The sequence below is a fragment of the Suricata suricatta genome, chromosome 10 (assembly GCF_006229205.1).
Source record: "Suricata suricatta isolate VVHF042 chromosome 10, meerkat_22Aug2017_6uvM2_HiC, whole genome shotgun sequence".
Classification (NCBI taxonomy): domain Eukaryota; kingdom Metazoa; phylum Chordata; class Mammalia; order Carnivora; family Herpestidae; genus Suricata; species Suricata suricatta.
This window is the reverse complement of record NC_043709.1, coordinates 43,195,336-43,212,559: the sequence shown is the minus strand read 5'-3', so window position 1 is coordinate 43,212,559 and position 17,224 is coordinate 43,195,336. Positions and strand designations below refer to the sequence as shown.

The window sequence follows — 17,224 nt, the reverse complement described above, 5'->3', positions numbered from 1 at the left end:
AGCTTGGTTTTCTTTTCTAAACTTATTCCCTCTAAACTACACACTCACAGACACACACACATGTAAGATTTTAAAACTTAGGTAGGTTGCTTAGCTGATTGATGTGCCAATTACTCAACATGTTGCCTTGTATTTATACACATGGCTCTTTATAGGTTCTACAGAGCATTTTCTAACTCGGTTCTCACACAAGTTCAATGAGAAAGACACTATGTGTTACTATACCTGAGTTTGTTTTACATTAATGCTCTTGTTACTTTGGTTGACTTTTTATTTGGTTTACATTCTGGTTTTTCTGTAACAAGTCACAATTGAGTAGAAAAGCTTAATATTTCCCTTTTTATTCTGAAAGATAGAATATAAAAACAGAATACTATAAAATTCCAGCTACTCTGTGCCTTGATATAATCTAAATTTTGTGCCATTTTGGATACATTCTAAATAGAATTCTAGATTGTTATTACTAACATTCAAATATAATTTCCATACTTTATATTTTGGTACTCATCACATACCATACATACCTCATTAGGCCATTGGGAAAGATCTCTTTAAAATTCATTACTTGCCATTAGTTAATTTGAAGAACATTTTAAAGATATAATTAACTGGAATGAAAAAGACATTTAAAAATCTATTACAAAATCTTTCAGGGAATCATTTCTCCAAAGATTTCATTTATAACAAAGGCATAAAAATGTTCATGAACAGTAATAACCTTCAGGTTTTAGTTGTCAATTTAATAATAGCATACTTAAAAACAATAGATGCTTACCTTTTTTATTCTTGTCAAATGATGCAAAAGGTGTAAGGATTGTTTTCCTATTTTAATTGGTCTCTCTTCTACCTATGAGTTATTGAATTCAATAAGTTTATTTTTTAATGTTTTAAATTTTTTATCATTTCAAGTTTTTATTTAAATTTCAATTAGTTAACATACAGTTCAATACTTGTTTCAGGAGTAGAATTTAGTGATTCATCAGTTATATACAATACCCAGTGCTTATCACACAAGAGTGCCCTCCTGATACCCGTCACCCATTTAGAGCCAAGTGTATCACATGAGATTAAATTATGTCAGCTCTCTAAAAGGTGAATAAGAGATAACTTAAAAATAATTTAATATCATAGGAATCCATGACTGTTTTAGAGTTTTAAAAACCTAAATTACATATTCATGTATTAAACTTGGTTATTATTTTTAAACTTGTTTCTTTAATACTGTAATTTCTCTAAAAATAACCACTCTTTAGATGAAAATGATCAAATTTGCTCTTCACCCATGAATTTAATCACAATTTAAATATGTTATGAAATCTTAGTATTCTTGAAGACAGAGTTATGATTACTTAACATAAACAATATCCTCAGTATTTCAATCTTATTTTTTCACACAATTCTGACATGATTAATCGAAATCTCTTTTCATAAGATTTAGTTTTTAAAAATTCCATATCTTTTGTTACTTATTTTTTATTTTATATAGGTAAAATGGGGTGACATCCTGAAACTTCATAGGAATTGGGTGGATAAGCACATTAAAGTTTTGAAAAAATACAAAAACAAAGTATCAGAGAGTTGGGAAACTATTAATATTTTAAAGAAATATCTGATAGATTAATTTTTTAAGTAGCATAGATTAAGCTGGGTAAAATTTCAAATTAAGGAAAATAGTTCCTTTTTTCACTGAGCCTCAGAATTGGAAGAGGCCTTAAATTCTATTACTTAGCCCTTTGGTTATTATGAGTGGCCAAAGTTCAAACATTTATGTCTAGGAGAACTGGAACAAAAATCTAACTATCCTGCTCCTGTTCTAATTCTTGCTTCCAATGCTATGTCCCTCCTCTTCAAATCAATATAAGAATGTGAAAAGTATATATCATAATACAGTAGAAGTGTTATACCATCTTGTATCAATAGAATATAATGTAGTAAAAAGGACACCAAAGTCAGGAGACCTGGGACGGACAATTTCCAGGTTTCTTGGACAATTCGATTAACCTGTCCGAGACTCATTTCTTTATCTGTTCCAACAGATGCTATTTATAAAGGTGGCAGGAAAGCTGAAGTGCTATTTGAAACATTAAAGATTAGATTTTTCTGTTCAGTATACATTTTTGGTTTAACTGTCCATTTATGAAAATTGGCAGAATATAATATGCTTTAGATTAATGAGCTCATCCTATTCCAGACCTGAGCAATTAATAGTCTTTAATATTCAGCCAATAATTTGGGGGTCACAACCTCTTCCTGTGTGGCTTCTATTTGAGAGAGAATATAAATTCAGTGTTAGAAAAAAGGAAAAAGAAATGAAAAACCTGTTTTGTAGGCTGATGTGTAAAAACCTTGATAACAAAATGAAAATTGGAGATTGTGCATCTTACTCAGAACTGACGCAAATGGCTTTTGTGATGCATTTTCAAGTCTAGAGTCATTGTGGAAATTAGATGACCATTTGTGTGTGTGTGTGTGTGTGTGTGTGTATAAATTACTGATTTTAAGTAAACTTAATACCTTATGTAACTTCTATGAAACATGAATCCTGAGGACATGAATGAAATGATTAGAATTGTAAACTATGTTTCTATGAAGTCAATAGAGGCTAACATTAAAGTGAATGGAGTTCACTATCTGTACCATATTTGAAGGAGTTAAATATTTAAGTTATAAGATTGTTTTAATTGGCTTACTTTAATTGAATTAGCCAGGGAATATAAATAAGTTACCATTTTCCAGAGTGATTCCAATAAACAGAATGTATTATCTTTGTTCTAATTATACATATTATCGTTGTTCTAATTATATATAGAAATATTAGATTCTTAAACAAATAAAGTTCCTTTTTCCAACATTACTGATGATACTGGAAAGTCTGTTATTTATTATACCTCCAAGAAAGCCCAAGAAAAAAAGGCAAGGAACAATAGTGACTTTAAAATAAATGAGCCCTGTTGTTTTAATCACTTTCTTACTGAATAAAATAAGTAGAATATGCACCTATAGTCTTTTCTTTTATTCTAGTCACATATTTATATACAATCTAACTAGAAGCCTCATGAATACAGTAGTAGATCTCTTGGTTACATTTATCTTGAGAAGAACATTGTGTGGAGGTAATGCGGTTTTATCAAGAACAAAAAAGTTAATTATAAGAAAACAATTAATTGAGGTAATAATAAGTAACCAACTAAAGATTTTCTAGTGATTCTAGATATAGTGATAAACTGATTAAAGGGTAATTTTCAATTAGGTATTTATGATGGTATTCTTTTTTAATTATTGGTACTGTAGTATCTGCTATTTAGAAAATATACTTCATATAATTTTAACCCATAAATTTAAAATCAATTTTACCCCCCAAAAATGCTGTTTTCAGAGCACCACAGAATAACTCTGGACAAAGGAAGCTGGTTGCTGGGGAATATCAATCAAACTGGATATTTTAGAGTCAACTATGATTTAAGGAATTGGAGACTATTAATTGATCAATTAATCAGAAACCATGAGGTAAACTGGATTTACTCATCAAAGATATGTTTTGATATGTGAACATCTGCTGTTTTAATTCTAAGCAATTCCTATTTTGTTTTTTTTTCTTATTCTGGTTGACCTCCTAGGTTCTCTCGGTCAGTAACAGAGCAGGTTTGATCGATGATGCCTTCAGCCTGGCCAGGTATGTTTTCCAGCGGATCTTCACAATAAAAGTGATGCTCATGAGACTTCCTCTAGTAAGATAAATACAATAGGTTTTGATAAGAAACCTTTTAAGAACAATTTCTCTCTCCCATTTTTGTATTTGAATTATAATCAAGGTCCCAAACTTTTGGTCAATAGCAGCCATAGGGTATTTGTGAGTGAGGAGAAGCTTGATCAATTTTCACTGTAAGTTCAATTTAACACTGGAGATTAATAATCCCTTCTCAATTTCATTAATGAACTCTACAAAATGACCATTGTGCCATATTTAATTTTTGATGGAAAATACCTTCAAGCATCAGCAATTTTTTTCCTAACATATACTCATATATCTTTTTTTAATGTTTTTTGAATGTGATTCATTATGAAAGCTTGTGCTGTAAGACAGAAATAAATATTCCACAGAGTAAAGCTGTTCTGGACAAAATATGTATCAATCTTATAGCAGACGCATTTAGTTGTACTAGTTACAGTAATATTTACATTGGTGTCATAATTAAATTTATAATGTTGAAATGAGTTATTCCTTCAAATATTCATTAAATACTTATTTACTTAAAATATATTATAAACCCAAGCTATATTCAATGTTGAGATTAAATAGTAAAATAAACTTAGTCCTTTTAATATTTGAATTGTTTCACATCAAAGTACACTTTTAATGTTAATAATCTGATATATTGGGCAAAAATTGAGAAATAATAGTGCTAGAGGAAGGCCCATGAAGATAGCAATGTGTGGAGATAGTGATTAAGATGTAGTTTTTACTCTACAGTAAGATATGGAGACTTCAAATAAAGTGTTGAGTATGACATAAAGATTATTTTGACATAAAACTTTAAATCTTTTATTTCTTGACTTTTATTTCTTCATTTTGAGAGAGAGAGAGAGAGAGAGCGCACATGCATGAGTCAGGGAGAGACAGAGAGAGAGGGAGAGAGAGAATCCCAAGCAAGCTCCACGCTGTCAGTGCAGAGCCTGACATGGGCTCCATCTCACAAACTGCAAGATCATGAGCTGAACCAAAATCAATAGTCTGATGCTTAACCAACTGAGCCACCCAGGTACCATGACATAGAAGTTTAAAAAATGCATAAAACCACTAAGAGAGAGTATTTAATATAACATTGCATTGGGAGAGATGCAGGAAATAGAATTATGTTAACACCACAAGGAAACATTTGGGAACAAGAAGAGAATACCATCAGCTAATTAAACACTTACAAGGTTCTAGACACTATTCTGAATGTTATACATAGAGCAAGTTGTTTTCTTCTCACAACAACCTTATGAGATAGGTAGATATGTATTATTATTAGTTATTATTATTATTATTATTCCCATTTTATAGGTAAAGAAACTGAGGCTCAGAGAGGTTAAGTAACTTGCCAAAATCACACAGCTAATAATTGACAGGACCAGGGTTTTGTCCAGGTAGTCTGACTGCAGAGCCCAATGTGCATATATAGATCAGCAGTAATAGTATTTATCATAATGAAAAAGCCAAGCAATATAGAAAGACTGATGTGGCTTGAAGTGGTAGTTCATGTGTATCCTTATGGGTTTGAAATGATGGTGAGGAAGCAAGATGGAAGGCAGCTGAAAATGCAAAGGAAGGGATCTTTGACTTAGCTGCATTGAATTATTTTTTAATGAAAATTTTTATTTAATTTGGGTGGATGAATTGTTTTTGTTTTTTTTTTTCAAAAATTAAATTCCTGTTGACTAAGATAGAACACTGCTTTCAATTCAAATTTTGGAAGTCTTAAATGTTTGAAGTAAATAATTTCATTATCATTGGTACACATTCACCAGGAAAATATTCATATCCCATTGAATATATATTAAAATTTGTTTTACTTATAATGAGATAATTTCCCTGTTAGTATGCAAGTGAATAAATATAAAATCAGATTTCTACAGGCAAATGCCCAGCACTTACTTGGAGTTAAAAGTTATCATATTTCACCATTTTCTAATAAAATTTCATCATTTTGCTACCAATCTGTATCAACCTTCTTTCACTTTTCTAACTATAGCATGCTCTTTTGGCTTCTTTAAAGATAACAAATAGAATAGCAAATATTTAATAAAATGTACTCTATGGAGGCTTTTGTGAATGGCATTGTTTAATCTTCTCCGTAAACCCTGGGAATGGATGTGGTTACTGTAGCCACGTTATAGCTAAGACATAGAGGTTAAGAGGAGTTAAGTCACTTAGCTAAAGGTTGCACAGCGTTTGAGTGAGAGGGGGAGGTGAGATTAAACAGCAGACACTGGCCGCGGAGCAGAGCCCATGACGTCGTGTCGGTATGACTGCCCATTATGTGAAATTCCTTCCCACTCCTATGCCCTGTTATCTGTTGGGAATATTACTATGAACTAAAAAGGAAGAAAAAAAGTTCACTTGCTCTCCCGTACCTGAAATCCGTCTCCTCTGCTAAGAGTAAGGTGACATCCTATGGACTTGTGTTGTAGAAGTTGTCACCTTGTGATTCAATCCCTTTCTGGGTCCCTGATGAATACAGGGTGACTTTGAAGAACGGACTTTGTCTTATCCTTGTATTACTACTGCTTAACTTAATCTCTAGTATAAAACTATGCTGGTGTATATTTGTTGCATGAATTGGTAGTTAATTATTGATTATTCAAACTATAAGCTTTCATGTCTACTATTACCATGTGCAATTAAGTAAACATATTCTTAGGCACTGTTTTTATAGTTGTTTTTTAAATCTATAAAAACCACATGAATGCATTCTAACTGTACAAGATTAAAACAGAAGAGTGATACATTGTGAAATGTTTCTTCCACTCTATTTCATCCCTTCCCATCATGTTTCTCCTTCTCATAGATAAAATTATTAATATTTGGTATATATCAACCCAGCCACTTTTTTCTTTACATTTCTATACAGTTTGATTTTTTTTTTCATGTGAACAGAAAGATATGCATTCTGTTCTGTGACTCATTTATAAGAATTAGTCTGGGAGCTTTATTGCATTGTTTCTATTTTTGCAGTATTATAATCAAGACTACCATGAGTATCCTTGAACAGTCTTCTGTTGTGGACAGCAAAAGGCATCTATAGGATAGATACCTGCAAGTGGAAATTTTTGTTCATAAAAGATAAAATCTTTGGTAAATATTAAAAGTTGTATTCCAAAAGCTTTACTATTTTAACCCTCTATCAACCATGTACGAGAGTATCTAGTCCCCTCAAATCTTCCACGATAATGAATCATATGCATCTTTTAAACTTTTGACAGTCTTGTAGCAAATGTGAGATGCTACAGCGCTACTTAAATTAACTTCTTTACCTTTTCATACACATTTGGCACTTGTATTTTTTTCCTCTGTGAATGCCTACTATGTTTTCCTATATTTAAAAAGTTTTTTTAATCTTTTATTTATTTTTGAGAGAGAGAGAGAGAGAGAGAGAGAGAGAGAGAGAGAGACAGAGAGAGACAGCACGAGCAGGGGAGGGTCAGAGAGAGGGAGACAAAGAATCTGAAGCAGGCTTCAGGCTCTGAGCTAGCTGTCAGCACAGAGCCCGATATAGGGCTTGAACCCACGAACAGTGAGATCATGACCTGAGCCAAAGTCGGATGCTCAGTTGACGGAGCCATCCAGGTGGCCCTGTTTTCCTATATATTTTAGATGTATTGAGATATTAATCCTTTTAGTAGCATACATTTTTACAGTATTTTCTCTTAATACTATGTCAATATTCTTTTTCACTTTGTGATGTATTTCATCATTCAAAGACTTTCAACCTGTCTTGTCATTCCTTTTATAACTTCCTAGTTCTCTGGTCCTTTCTTACTTAAAAAGGACTTCTGTGAAGATTATGAAAATACTGCATCTTTTAAGCACCATTTGGTTTTTACATCTATCTACTCAACTCTTCCTCCTCTAATTAATTTTTGTCTATAGAATAGAGTAAGGGGCTAATTTTCCTTCACTTTAATTCATTTTAACCAATTATTTCCATCTTGTTTAAAAGGACTTTCTTATTCATACATTTGAATGGATATCTTTTATTTTAATGGAAATGGTCATATTTTAGGGAATTGATTTGATTCTGCTTAATTGGTTCTTTGTTCTTTTCTGAGCTCATATCATATTGCTCTAAAGATTTTATGTACCTTTAGAGAATGTTGTGCTTGAAAACGTTTTCTCTTGTTCTTGTTCAAAATCTTACATAGTTTCTCTTCAATATAAATTTGGGAATCAGTTTGACAAACCCCATTTAAAAATCCTGCTGTAGTTATGACTTGATATGCATTGGATTTACAAATTAATTTTTAAAGAATTAACACCTTTCCAAATGTAAGCTTTCAATATTAAAACATGTTACGTCCCCAATTATTCAGGTCCTTAAGTCAAGCTTTATGATTTTATATACATGAATTCTGGTAATGTCATATTATTTCCTTGTTTTTTTTTTTTTAATTTAAAGTCTTTATTTTTGAGAGAGAGACAGAGAGGGAGAAAGCAGGGGAGAGGCGGAAAGAAAGGAACAGAGAAAGAATCTCAAGCAGGCTCCACACTGGCAGCCCAGAGCCCAGTGCAGGGCTCAAACTTAAAAACTGGGAGATCATGGCCTGAGCCGAAACCAAGAGCCAGTTGCTGAACTGACTGAGCTACACAGGCACCCTGATTTCCTCATTTTTTAATGGCATGTGTGTTTGTAGAAAATGACACTGCTCCTGCACCTACATATTCTGATTTTTATTGCTTGTGTATAAAGAATCAACGTATTGGCTTATAAATGTCTATGTGTTATAGCTTGAACTTTGAAATTATGACTAAAATGCCTAGATGTTTGTTTTTGGTTTTGGTTTTGATAAAGCATTGTTAGACTGGGTGACATAAAAGGAACAAGATGCATTTCTCATTTTCTGTGAATCACAGTCTGGCAGGGATGACACACAGTAGATAATTAATCATATTCAGTATATAAGAGCTATGAATAAAATATAATGAAAGCATTGAGAGGTAAAGAATTAATGAGGCCGAGGAAGATTATGGAGGACATCATATGGGAAATAACATTGGAAGACTGAGTCTGCTATGAAAACCCATGAAAGGTTTAAAAGAGGGAGAATGGGGGTAGGAAGAGCGTAGCCTGGAGGGCGGCCTTCTGCAGGAGAACTGCTACGAGGCCTGACGCGTGCTGCAGCCTGAGGAAAGCAGAGATGGAGGCAGAATGGAGTCGGCAGCCAGACCAGGTAGAACTCTTATTGAAGGCATTTATTAGCATACTATGTGATAGAAACTGAAAATTTAGAAGGTTTACAACAGGAAGTATAATGACCACTGGATTTGAATAGTTAAAGCTATTCATATGTGCTCAGTACAATTTTATACTAAAAGGGTATATCACTGGATCATGGACTTATGTGGTGTTTTGTTTGAAACTATTCAGAATACATGGACGTCGTTTGGAAAATTTGTTCATATTCAGAAAAGTTTCAGAAATAAATTGCCATCATCATTATCATCATCATCATCATCTTTGCCCTGGACAGTTACTGCACTGAATTATTTATTTAGTGACCAGTTTTCTGGAAAATTCAATTATGCCTAACACATGCCAGTTTATTGTGTTATTAGTATTATAACTTTTTTAGGACTGCATAGAATATTTTAAAATTTTCTGTTATGAGCTATTTGATTAAGGATCCAATCACTTAGAGAGTCTTCACAAGGGTACATTATTACAACGTAGTTTGCAAATCTTGTTAAGGAACAGGATAGCAGTCATTTCATTTAAAATATTAGTGTTGTATTAACCACAAATATAAGGGCTTATATCTGGAGATTATGAATGTCACACTTAGAAGTGCTCTTAGTATTGGTGAGCAGACATGTGTAGTGCTTAATACGTGTTTGATGCATATATAAGTTAAAAATTAATGTATACATTTCTATCTACTTGTTTCAGAATTTATAAATTTGAGACATGTTAGGAAAACTGGAAATTCAGTACATGAACCAGTGTAAATATAATGGCTCACAAAGAAGCAAATTATGAGAACATCCAAAACCTACTCTTACTTGTGGTTTTTATTTCTGAGCCATAGTTTCGGGACTGGTAACAACGTTGTTAAAATCACCTAAGCAATGTTTGCAAACTGAGTGGTTGTAATCTGCTCCTCGTGGAACTTCTTCCATGATGGCTTTTATTAGAAATTCTTCTATGTCTTCTGCATGCCTCTACTCTACCTTGTTTAAAGTTACTCTTGCAAAACACTGTTGATCATTTTTTCACTCAATGCAGAAAATAGTAGCATGATATGCCTGAAAAGCAACTCCATCCTGATCGGACTAGATGAAGAACAGCTTTCCACACTTTGATGGCTAGTTGTTTAAAGGTAATGTGCTGGTCTTCCACAGATGAAATTGAGAAGGAAAGACTTAGACGTCCTTTGTGAAAAAGAGGTGGCAGGCTGGACTTTTCATCATGATTCCCCACTGTGTTACAGAGACCTCATTGCTGCTGAACGTTGCTCTGCAAAACCTGATTAAGGACCCTGGGTCCTTCCACTACTGTTTTTTGCTTTATAAATTCTGAATTTATGAAAGAGATTTAGTTATTCCATCCCCACCCTTTTCCTTTTTTAAAGTAATGTAAAATCTCAGCATAAACACTTTTGTGTATTTTATCATGGAATCTCGAGTTATTAATAATGATAGAATACTGATTAAAGTGTATTTTATATTGTACTCGCTGAGCAAGGAGAGAAGGATGATTCTTTAGTTGTTTGTATTAGGCTCATTTGGGAGAAGAGTCCATGTATGATTATATTCTTATTTATTTTCTGTTAAGCCACCAGAAGGAGTGTGCAAGAGTATTGCAATTAAATATTTATGAAATTCTGAAAGCGATAAAATTGTTTATCACAAAATAAGATGTATTGTTGGCTTTATGCTTACAATCTTCTGCCATTGACCAAAAGTTATTAAAATTAGCTTATAGTTCTGTTTTCAGCCTCTCCAACCAGTGCAGATCTTGCCACACTCTGAGTAGTGACTCACAATGAGCCCGTCTAAGAGCTTTATGGCCATGCCTGCACAATCACAAAGTTCTTCACATCTCCGAGGCTGAGGATTCTAATTATCTATTTGTCATCATCAGCTAATGCTCTACCTGAGATATACAAAAAAAAATCACCTTGGACCCTTCTCATTTTACACCTTTCTGCATACAATTATTTTAAAATTCATATCTGAAAGACCTCTAAATTAGTCAGTTTATGCAATGCTTTGCCACAGATAAATGTTAAAAATACTTTGAGAGCATTTTCAGAACATTTTACTATAATGAGCTCAGAGTCTTCAGCTTTCTTCCGATGATACCCCAGTAAATGCCTGAGTATATTCCTGAATTTTCATGCTGGGCTGTTCCTGCAAGCACAGGTTTGCTCAAGGTTAAACTAAGGTAACACATCCTGTTGAGCTATAGTTAGAAATCGGTTGAAGGTGGAATCACAGATGTTGTCCTTGGGGATAAGGATTTAGGGGGAGCTACCAAATGAGGTACTTCTGAGAAGTATAAGCCTTCTGAAGATTTAAGGGCAAGCTTGTGATTCTTGATTCCAAACTTCCTTGGAAATTTTTAAATTATACTGCATTAAATCAAAGGCAGATTTGAAACCTTTCACTGCCAAATTTGCGTTTCACCTTTGTAGGCAAAAATGTTCTAATGCTAGTACCTAGTGTCTGAGATTGTTGAGTAGAACATAAGAGGGATTTTGACATCATCCTGTAGGTTTGCTCCATGTTCATGACAAACAGCCTGTTCTCTTGAGTTACAAAACTGTGGGTGATATTTGCAGGTTACATAGATTTGTCATTGCTTTAAAGAATAGATATTCTAAATTTCCAAATGCAAGTACAAATTTGAGCTAGTATATAAGTTTTGCTCTTTAGTATTTCTCACATTAAAAATAATTTTATAATTCACGCGGTAGTTAGTACTGTTGTCATATTTAACACCAATTGTGATTTTTCTGTTTTCTAAGGATTTTGAAACCTAAGCCTGAGATTTCATGAGAATTTGCTGTAGGTTCTCTGACCTTTCTAAGACTTATAAGTACGTGCTTGTTCACAAATAGTGTACTTAGGCAGAGGTTCCTCCAAAATGCCCGTTTGAGCCACCAAACTTCACTTGAATAAATGTTTGTAACGCATACTTTTAACATAAAGGACTGAATATTTCTCTGATCTGGGATTCTTGAAGTGAGATTGTTTTATCTTGGTGTTTCTCCTTTTGTGAATTTGAGTTATCCCTTCTGCTGCTTGCTGCAAATCTTTTGCATATTCAAGTACAGAGCTCCTTCAAGCATGCTCTGAAAAGCCACCTGCCTCAAAATCACCTGAAATGTTTTATTAAAAATTGCATATTCTCCAGACTGCCTTGAAAACTATATTCTGTGAAGCACCTCATGTAATTCCAACACATACAACAATATGAAAACCATGCTTTTGAGTCCCAGAGGGCATTCAGCATCAGGTTAGACAGGCAGGTGCTTCTTTGAGGCCAAGAGGTCTGACAGTAGGCATCCTTAACAGCAGAAAGCATGGTTTTCTTTGGAGTCTAGAGCCCTGAGCTGACCATTCAGCATTCAAGGGCATCAGAGAATTAGTTGTAAGTATTCAAAAATATTTTTTTCTTACTTTTAAATATGTTACTATTTCAGATATTCCACCTGACAGCTATAAACAAAACTCATAATTTGGATGTCATTCATAATCTGGGTGTCTCAGAAATTTTTCCAAAATGGAAAAGTACTGGAGGGTTCTCATATAATTAGGAGATACCTTTATGTTTAAATGAGCCTACTGGCACATATCAGTCATGCATATGCATATTGAGCTGTGAGGTATTCAGTAGTTTTCCCTGGTGAAGGGCATGGCAGAATTTTCTTGCATACTAATCAGACATCTAGACCTAATCTGTGAATCTATTGCCAGGGCAGGTAGGCAAGAACTACCTCCAACAAGCATGAACTGAGAGAGAAGGGTATCTTTAGGTTTTGTGGTTATTCTGTGATGTTCTTTGAAGGAATCAGGAACCTAGAAAGATGAAGGAAATAAAAGAAAAGATAAGTAAATTGGTTTTTTCAGCAAGGAGTATGTGATATGAAAAAAAATGAGAATTTTGAGGTAGACTCAGTATGTCTTGTATTTGGCTTGTTAATATAATTTTAATCTAATTTAAACAAAGAGATATACTCTGGCTCCAAAAACCTTCTTTTGCTTTTATTATGATATATTATAAAGAAGCCTTTAAATTGAAGACTGTATGAATATGGTATTAATAGTGGTTTTATTTTAGAGTAATTACTTACTGCTTAAAGTTACCTTGTCATGATACTTATTTATTTTAGAACAGAGATCCAAAGGGCCCTTGTTGATAGTCATTCTTAACAAACATGCTAATCAGCCAATAATAAAGTAAGAGCTGCTCCTGTGTTTCTCCCAGAATTCAAAGTCTATTTTTGACATCGAGAGTTTCTTACCTAAATAGCAGTCCTGGCTTGGTAAGGAAACCAGGGTAAGGATAATAGAAAAAAGGTATTTTACAGTAGTTTCTACTTGCCATGAAAATATAGAAGATTCCATTTTTATATTTGAAGAGGCAATAATTTCCGGAAGAGGGGAAAGGAAAAGAAGTTTAGTTCTAACATATTGTGCAATGTAGGTGAGTGATTAATTCAAATGAACGCATACCCGTGCTTATGAGGCAAGCCTTTAAAGCCTTTGGGAGATGATTTGAAATACATGATGTTCTCCTTTAATTGCATGCAATTTGAACTATTCTGTGTGGGATGCTTCAAAGGCCCTTACGTGGAATGAAGTACCAGTGAAGAGGCCTTCACTATTTTGGATGTAAGAAAACATCAGATTAGGAAAACCTGGCTCGCTATAACTGTGCCAAAGCCTTCTTTAATGTTTGTTATTTAAAGATATGCATACAGGCCAACTCAGAAGCTAAGAAGCGTTCTGGGACCTGTGGAGTCAGACCACATTTGAATCTCAGATTGGGTTCTTCCTTCCTAAAGTAGGAATGGCCTGCAGTGTGGTTGATTGGAGCGTCTAAAGGGAGGTAGGCAGAGGTTTCCGGTTGCTTAGCTGCTTCACCTAATTAGGATAAAGATTAAGCAGAAGTTCAGTATCAACCCTCCAGGTCACCAGGTGATTATGCTAACTGAAAGGAGTGAAAAGAGAGTTTGTAATAAGAAAATGATAGTCTAGCAGTCTACGTAAGACAAATTCAAGTAAGACTAATAAGCCCTGAAGAGAATAATGATTGAGTATCAGAGAGCTTTGTGTGGATGCTAACTTAATCATACTCTAAATTATTTGAGAGTCCTCAGGAATGCTATCAGAAATGCAAAAATAGAAAAAACTTCAGGTGGAAATTAGTTGATTTTGCATTCCCAGTGTGCAAATGGAAGTTAATTTCATAAGCTTGGGGCAGATCATGACTTTTATCCATGGCCAGTTTGAGGGAAATGGTACTTCTCTTTTTTCCACCAATACAGAGAGTAAAATTATTACATAAAAATAGTCATAGTGCAGAGTAATTAGGCCCGTTGCCTCTCAGATTCCCATATTTAAAAATTTCCATCTTTGTGGAGATCCTTAGGTTTCCTATCCATTTTTTTAAGTGTTACTGCATTATCTTAAATTTTGGCATTGATCGACTATGTTATTTCTCAGAGTATGTGTGAAGAGCTTATGAAAAGTTGTGTTTCAATAAAAGCCAGAGAACTATGTAGGGTATTTCATAAATTATATATACAGTATGAACATTAATGAGTTTGTTGACTAATGGGTAAATGGTGGATGCACGGGTTGAAAAGTGGGTGGAAAACAAAGAGCCATGATACCTATTTCATGCTATGAGGGAATCACTGTATTTCGCTTCAGAAAGCTTATTTTGTCATGCTTATTTCCATATGAAAAAAGTAATATCGAATCTTAAAATTTGAGAATCATAGCTGATGTTTAGTTCAAATAAACTCAGGTGATTTTTCTTAGTGAAAAGAAGATGTTACTGAGATAAATATTTTATTATGTGATTATATACAAAGTAATTATCACATGTAACAATAGAAGGTTACAAATGTTTGATGCAGAAATTTCTAAATATTCCCTTACTTCAAAGATGTGCCAAATTTAAAGTAAGGTAGAAACATATGTTCTTGGTTTGTTAGTCTGTATTTCATAATGAAAATGCATAGAAACTAGTAGGAAAATCTTACAGTAATTAATTATCAATGTGTATGTGCTGTTAGCATTGATGATCTGTTTTTCATTGCAGGTAACTTAATCAGTTTCTAAAGTTCATATCTATGATATTAAAATGAACTGTGAGTTCTCCTTATCCTTAACAGATAAGAGTATGAGAGCATGTTTCGCAAACAGGCAAAATGAAACTAGTGAAAAGAATGAGAAGCACTTCAAAATGCTTTTACTGGGGTGACTTTCTTTATTTTAGTTTTTGATGCTCATTAGTAAGAAAAATATACAAATGGAAATCTCTTAACACAAAGTTGGTCAGCAGTATTTTCCAGTTATAAAGTAACAGTTTTTTACATTTGAAAATGCATGGAGGTTACAAATATACGTAGACAGAGTCCTGTTTTCATAGATCTTGTATTACAGTATAGAGTGATTAGTCAGATTATCATGCAAACGAATATATGTTAGATGGTGATATTTTTACAGTAAGTAGTAAAACAAAGAATGGGAGTGTTTGGAGAAGGGGCGCAGAGAGGGAATTTATTTTAAATATGGTGGTGAGGGAAGCTCTCACTTTTCGGTTGACATTTGAGCAGTGACCCAAAAGAAAAGTATAAGAGAGCTACCCAGGAGTAGAACATTCCAGACAGAGGAACAGCAAGTACAAAGGTCCTGAGGTAGAATGTGCTTGGTGTTTTCAAGAGAAAGTCAGATGGATGTGGCTCTAATGGAGTGAGGAAGGGGCAAAGCAGGATGACATAAGTTTAGGAAGTAACAGAGTATGATCAATTTCATTGAAATTGATTTAATATGTAATTTTCTGATGACTGATGATATTGAGAAGTTTTTCATGTACTTATCTGCCATCTGTATATCTTTTGTGAAAAATCTATTCAGAAATTTTGTCCATTTTTAAAAATTTGGGTATCTTATTATGGAGGTATAAAAATTCTTTAAATAGTCTGAAACAAGCCTATTATTCAGATACATATTTTACAAAATTTTCCCCAAGTTTGTGGTTTGCCTTTTTATTTTTGTAACTTGTCTCTCAAAATTGAAAGTTATTGGTCTTGAAGATGTCAATTTTATTAATTTTTTTCATTCATAGTATGTGCTTTTCATGTCCTGTTTAAAAATCTGTGCTAAATCCAATAGTACAAAGTTCTTTTCCCTATGTTTTTGCCTAGAAGTCTAATAATTTTGGCTCCTTTTTATAAAGTGTATGACCCATGTTTAGTTAATTTTTGTGATTGGTGTAAGCTAAGGACTGGGTTTCACTGTTTTCATGCAGATGTCAACTTGTTTCAGCACCATTTGGTAAGAAGACTTCCTTTTCCTTTGACTTTCTATGGTAGTTTTGTCAAAAATCAATTGACTATGTAAGTTAGAAATCTATTTCTTGGATTCTGTAGCCTGTTCCATTGATTTATATGTCATTTGGTATGCCAATACCACACTGTCTTGATTACTGTACCTTTATGGTAAGTCTTTTAGGATTTTGGTTGAGATTAGGATTTGGTTGATTTAAAAATATAAATCAATTTCGAGATAATTGCCATCTTAATAGCCATGTGTGTGGCATAGCTCTTCATTTGCTCAGGTCTTTTAAACTTTTCTTTTGCTCTGCTTTATAGTTTTCATTGTGCAAATCTTATACATCTCTTAATAAGTTTATTTCTGCATATTTTATCTTTTAATTATTATAAAGTTTTTTGTAAAATTTTGTACTTTTTAGTTGCTTCTATATACACACAACATATATATATCCTATGTGAGGTCTTTCATTGTAATTGAATATATATTTTCATTTCATTGAAATATATATATAATTCATCATAATTGTATATATACATGCACAATCATGGATTCATGCACCATAGCCCACTAGCTTTTGCAAATGAAGTTTTATTGGAACATAGTCAGGACCATTTACTTTTACATTGTGTATGGTTCCTTTCCTGCTACAAAGGTGGAATTAAATGTTGCAACAGAGACTGTGTGGACCACAAGCCTGAAATATTTATTGTCTGGCCCTTTAAGAAAAGGAATGCCAACCCCTGATTCCTAGAAATGTATCTGAGTTTTCTATATTGACCTTATGCTTGCAACCTTGCCAAATTTGCTTATTATTTCTTACACTTTTTAAATAGTGTCCTCAGGATTTTCTGCGAACACTATAATGTCTTTTAGAACTAACAATAGTATTACTTCTTCCTTTCCAATATTTATGCATTTTATTTCCCTGTCTTAATAAGATAGTTTTGAAAT

At 33.3% G+C, this 17,224-nt stretch overlaps 1 protein-coding gene across 1 annotated transcript in view; it reads left to right on the top strand.

The window, feature by feature from the left end:
* Positions 1-17,224, top strand: part of TRHDE (thyrotropin releasing hormone degrading enzyme) — a 370,712-nt gene that overhangs the window by 291,438 nt on the left and 62,050 nt on the right. The window contains exons 11-12 of the mRNA XM_029955451.1: positions 3,377-3,507; positions 3,618-3,673. Of these exons, the coding sequence (XP_029811311.1) occupies positions 3,377-3,507; positions 3,618-3,673 (187 nt within the window). The remainder of the gene's footprint in view (positions 1-3,376; positions 3,508-3,617; positions 3,674-17,224) is intronic.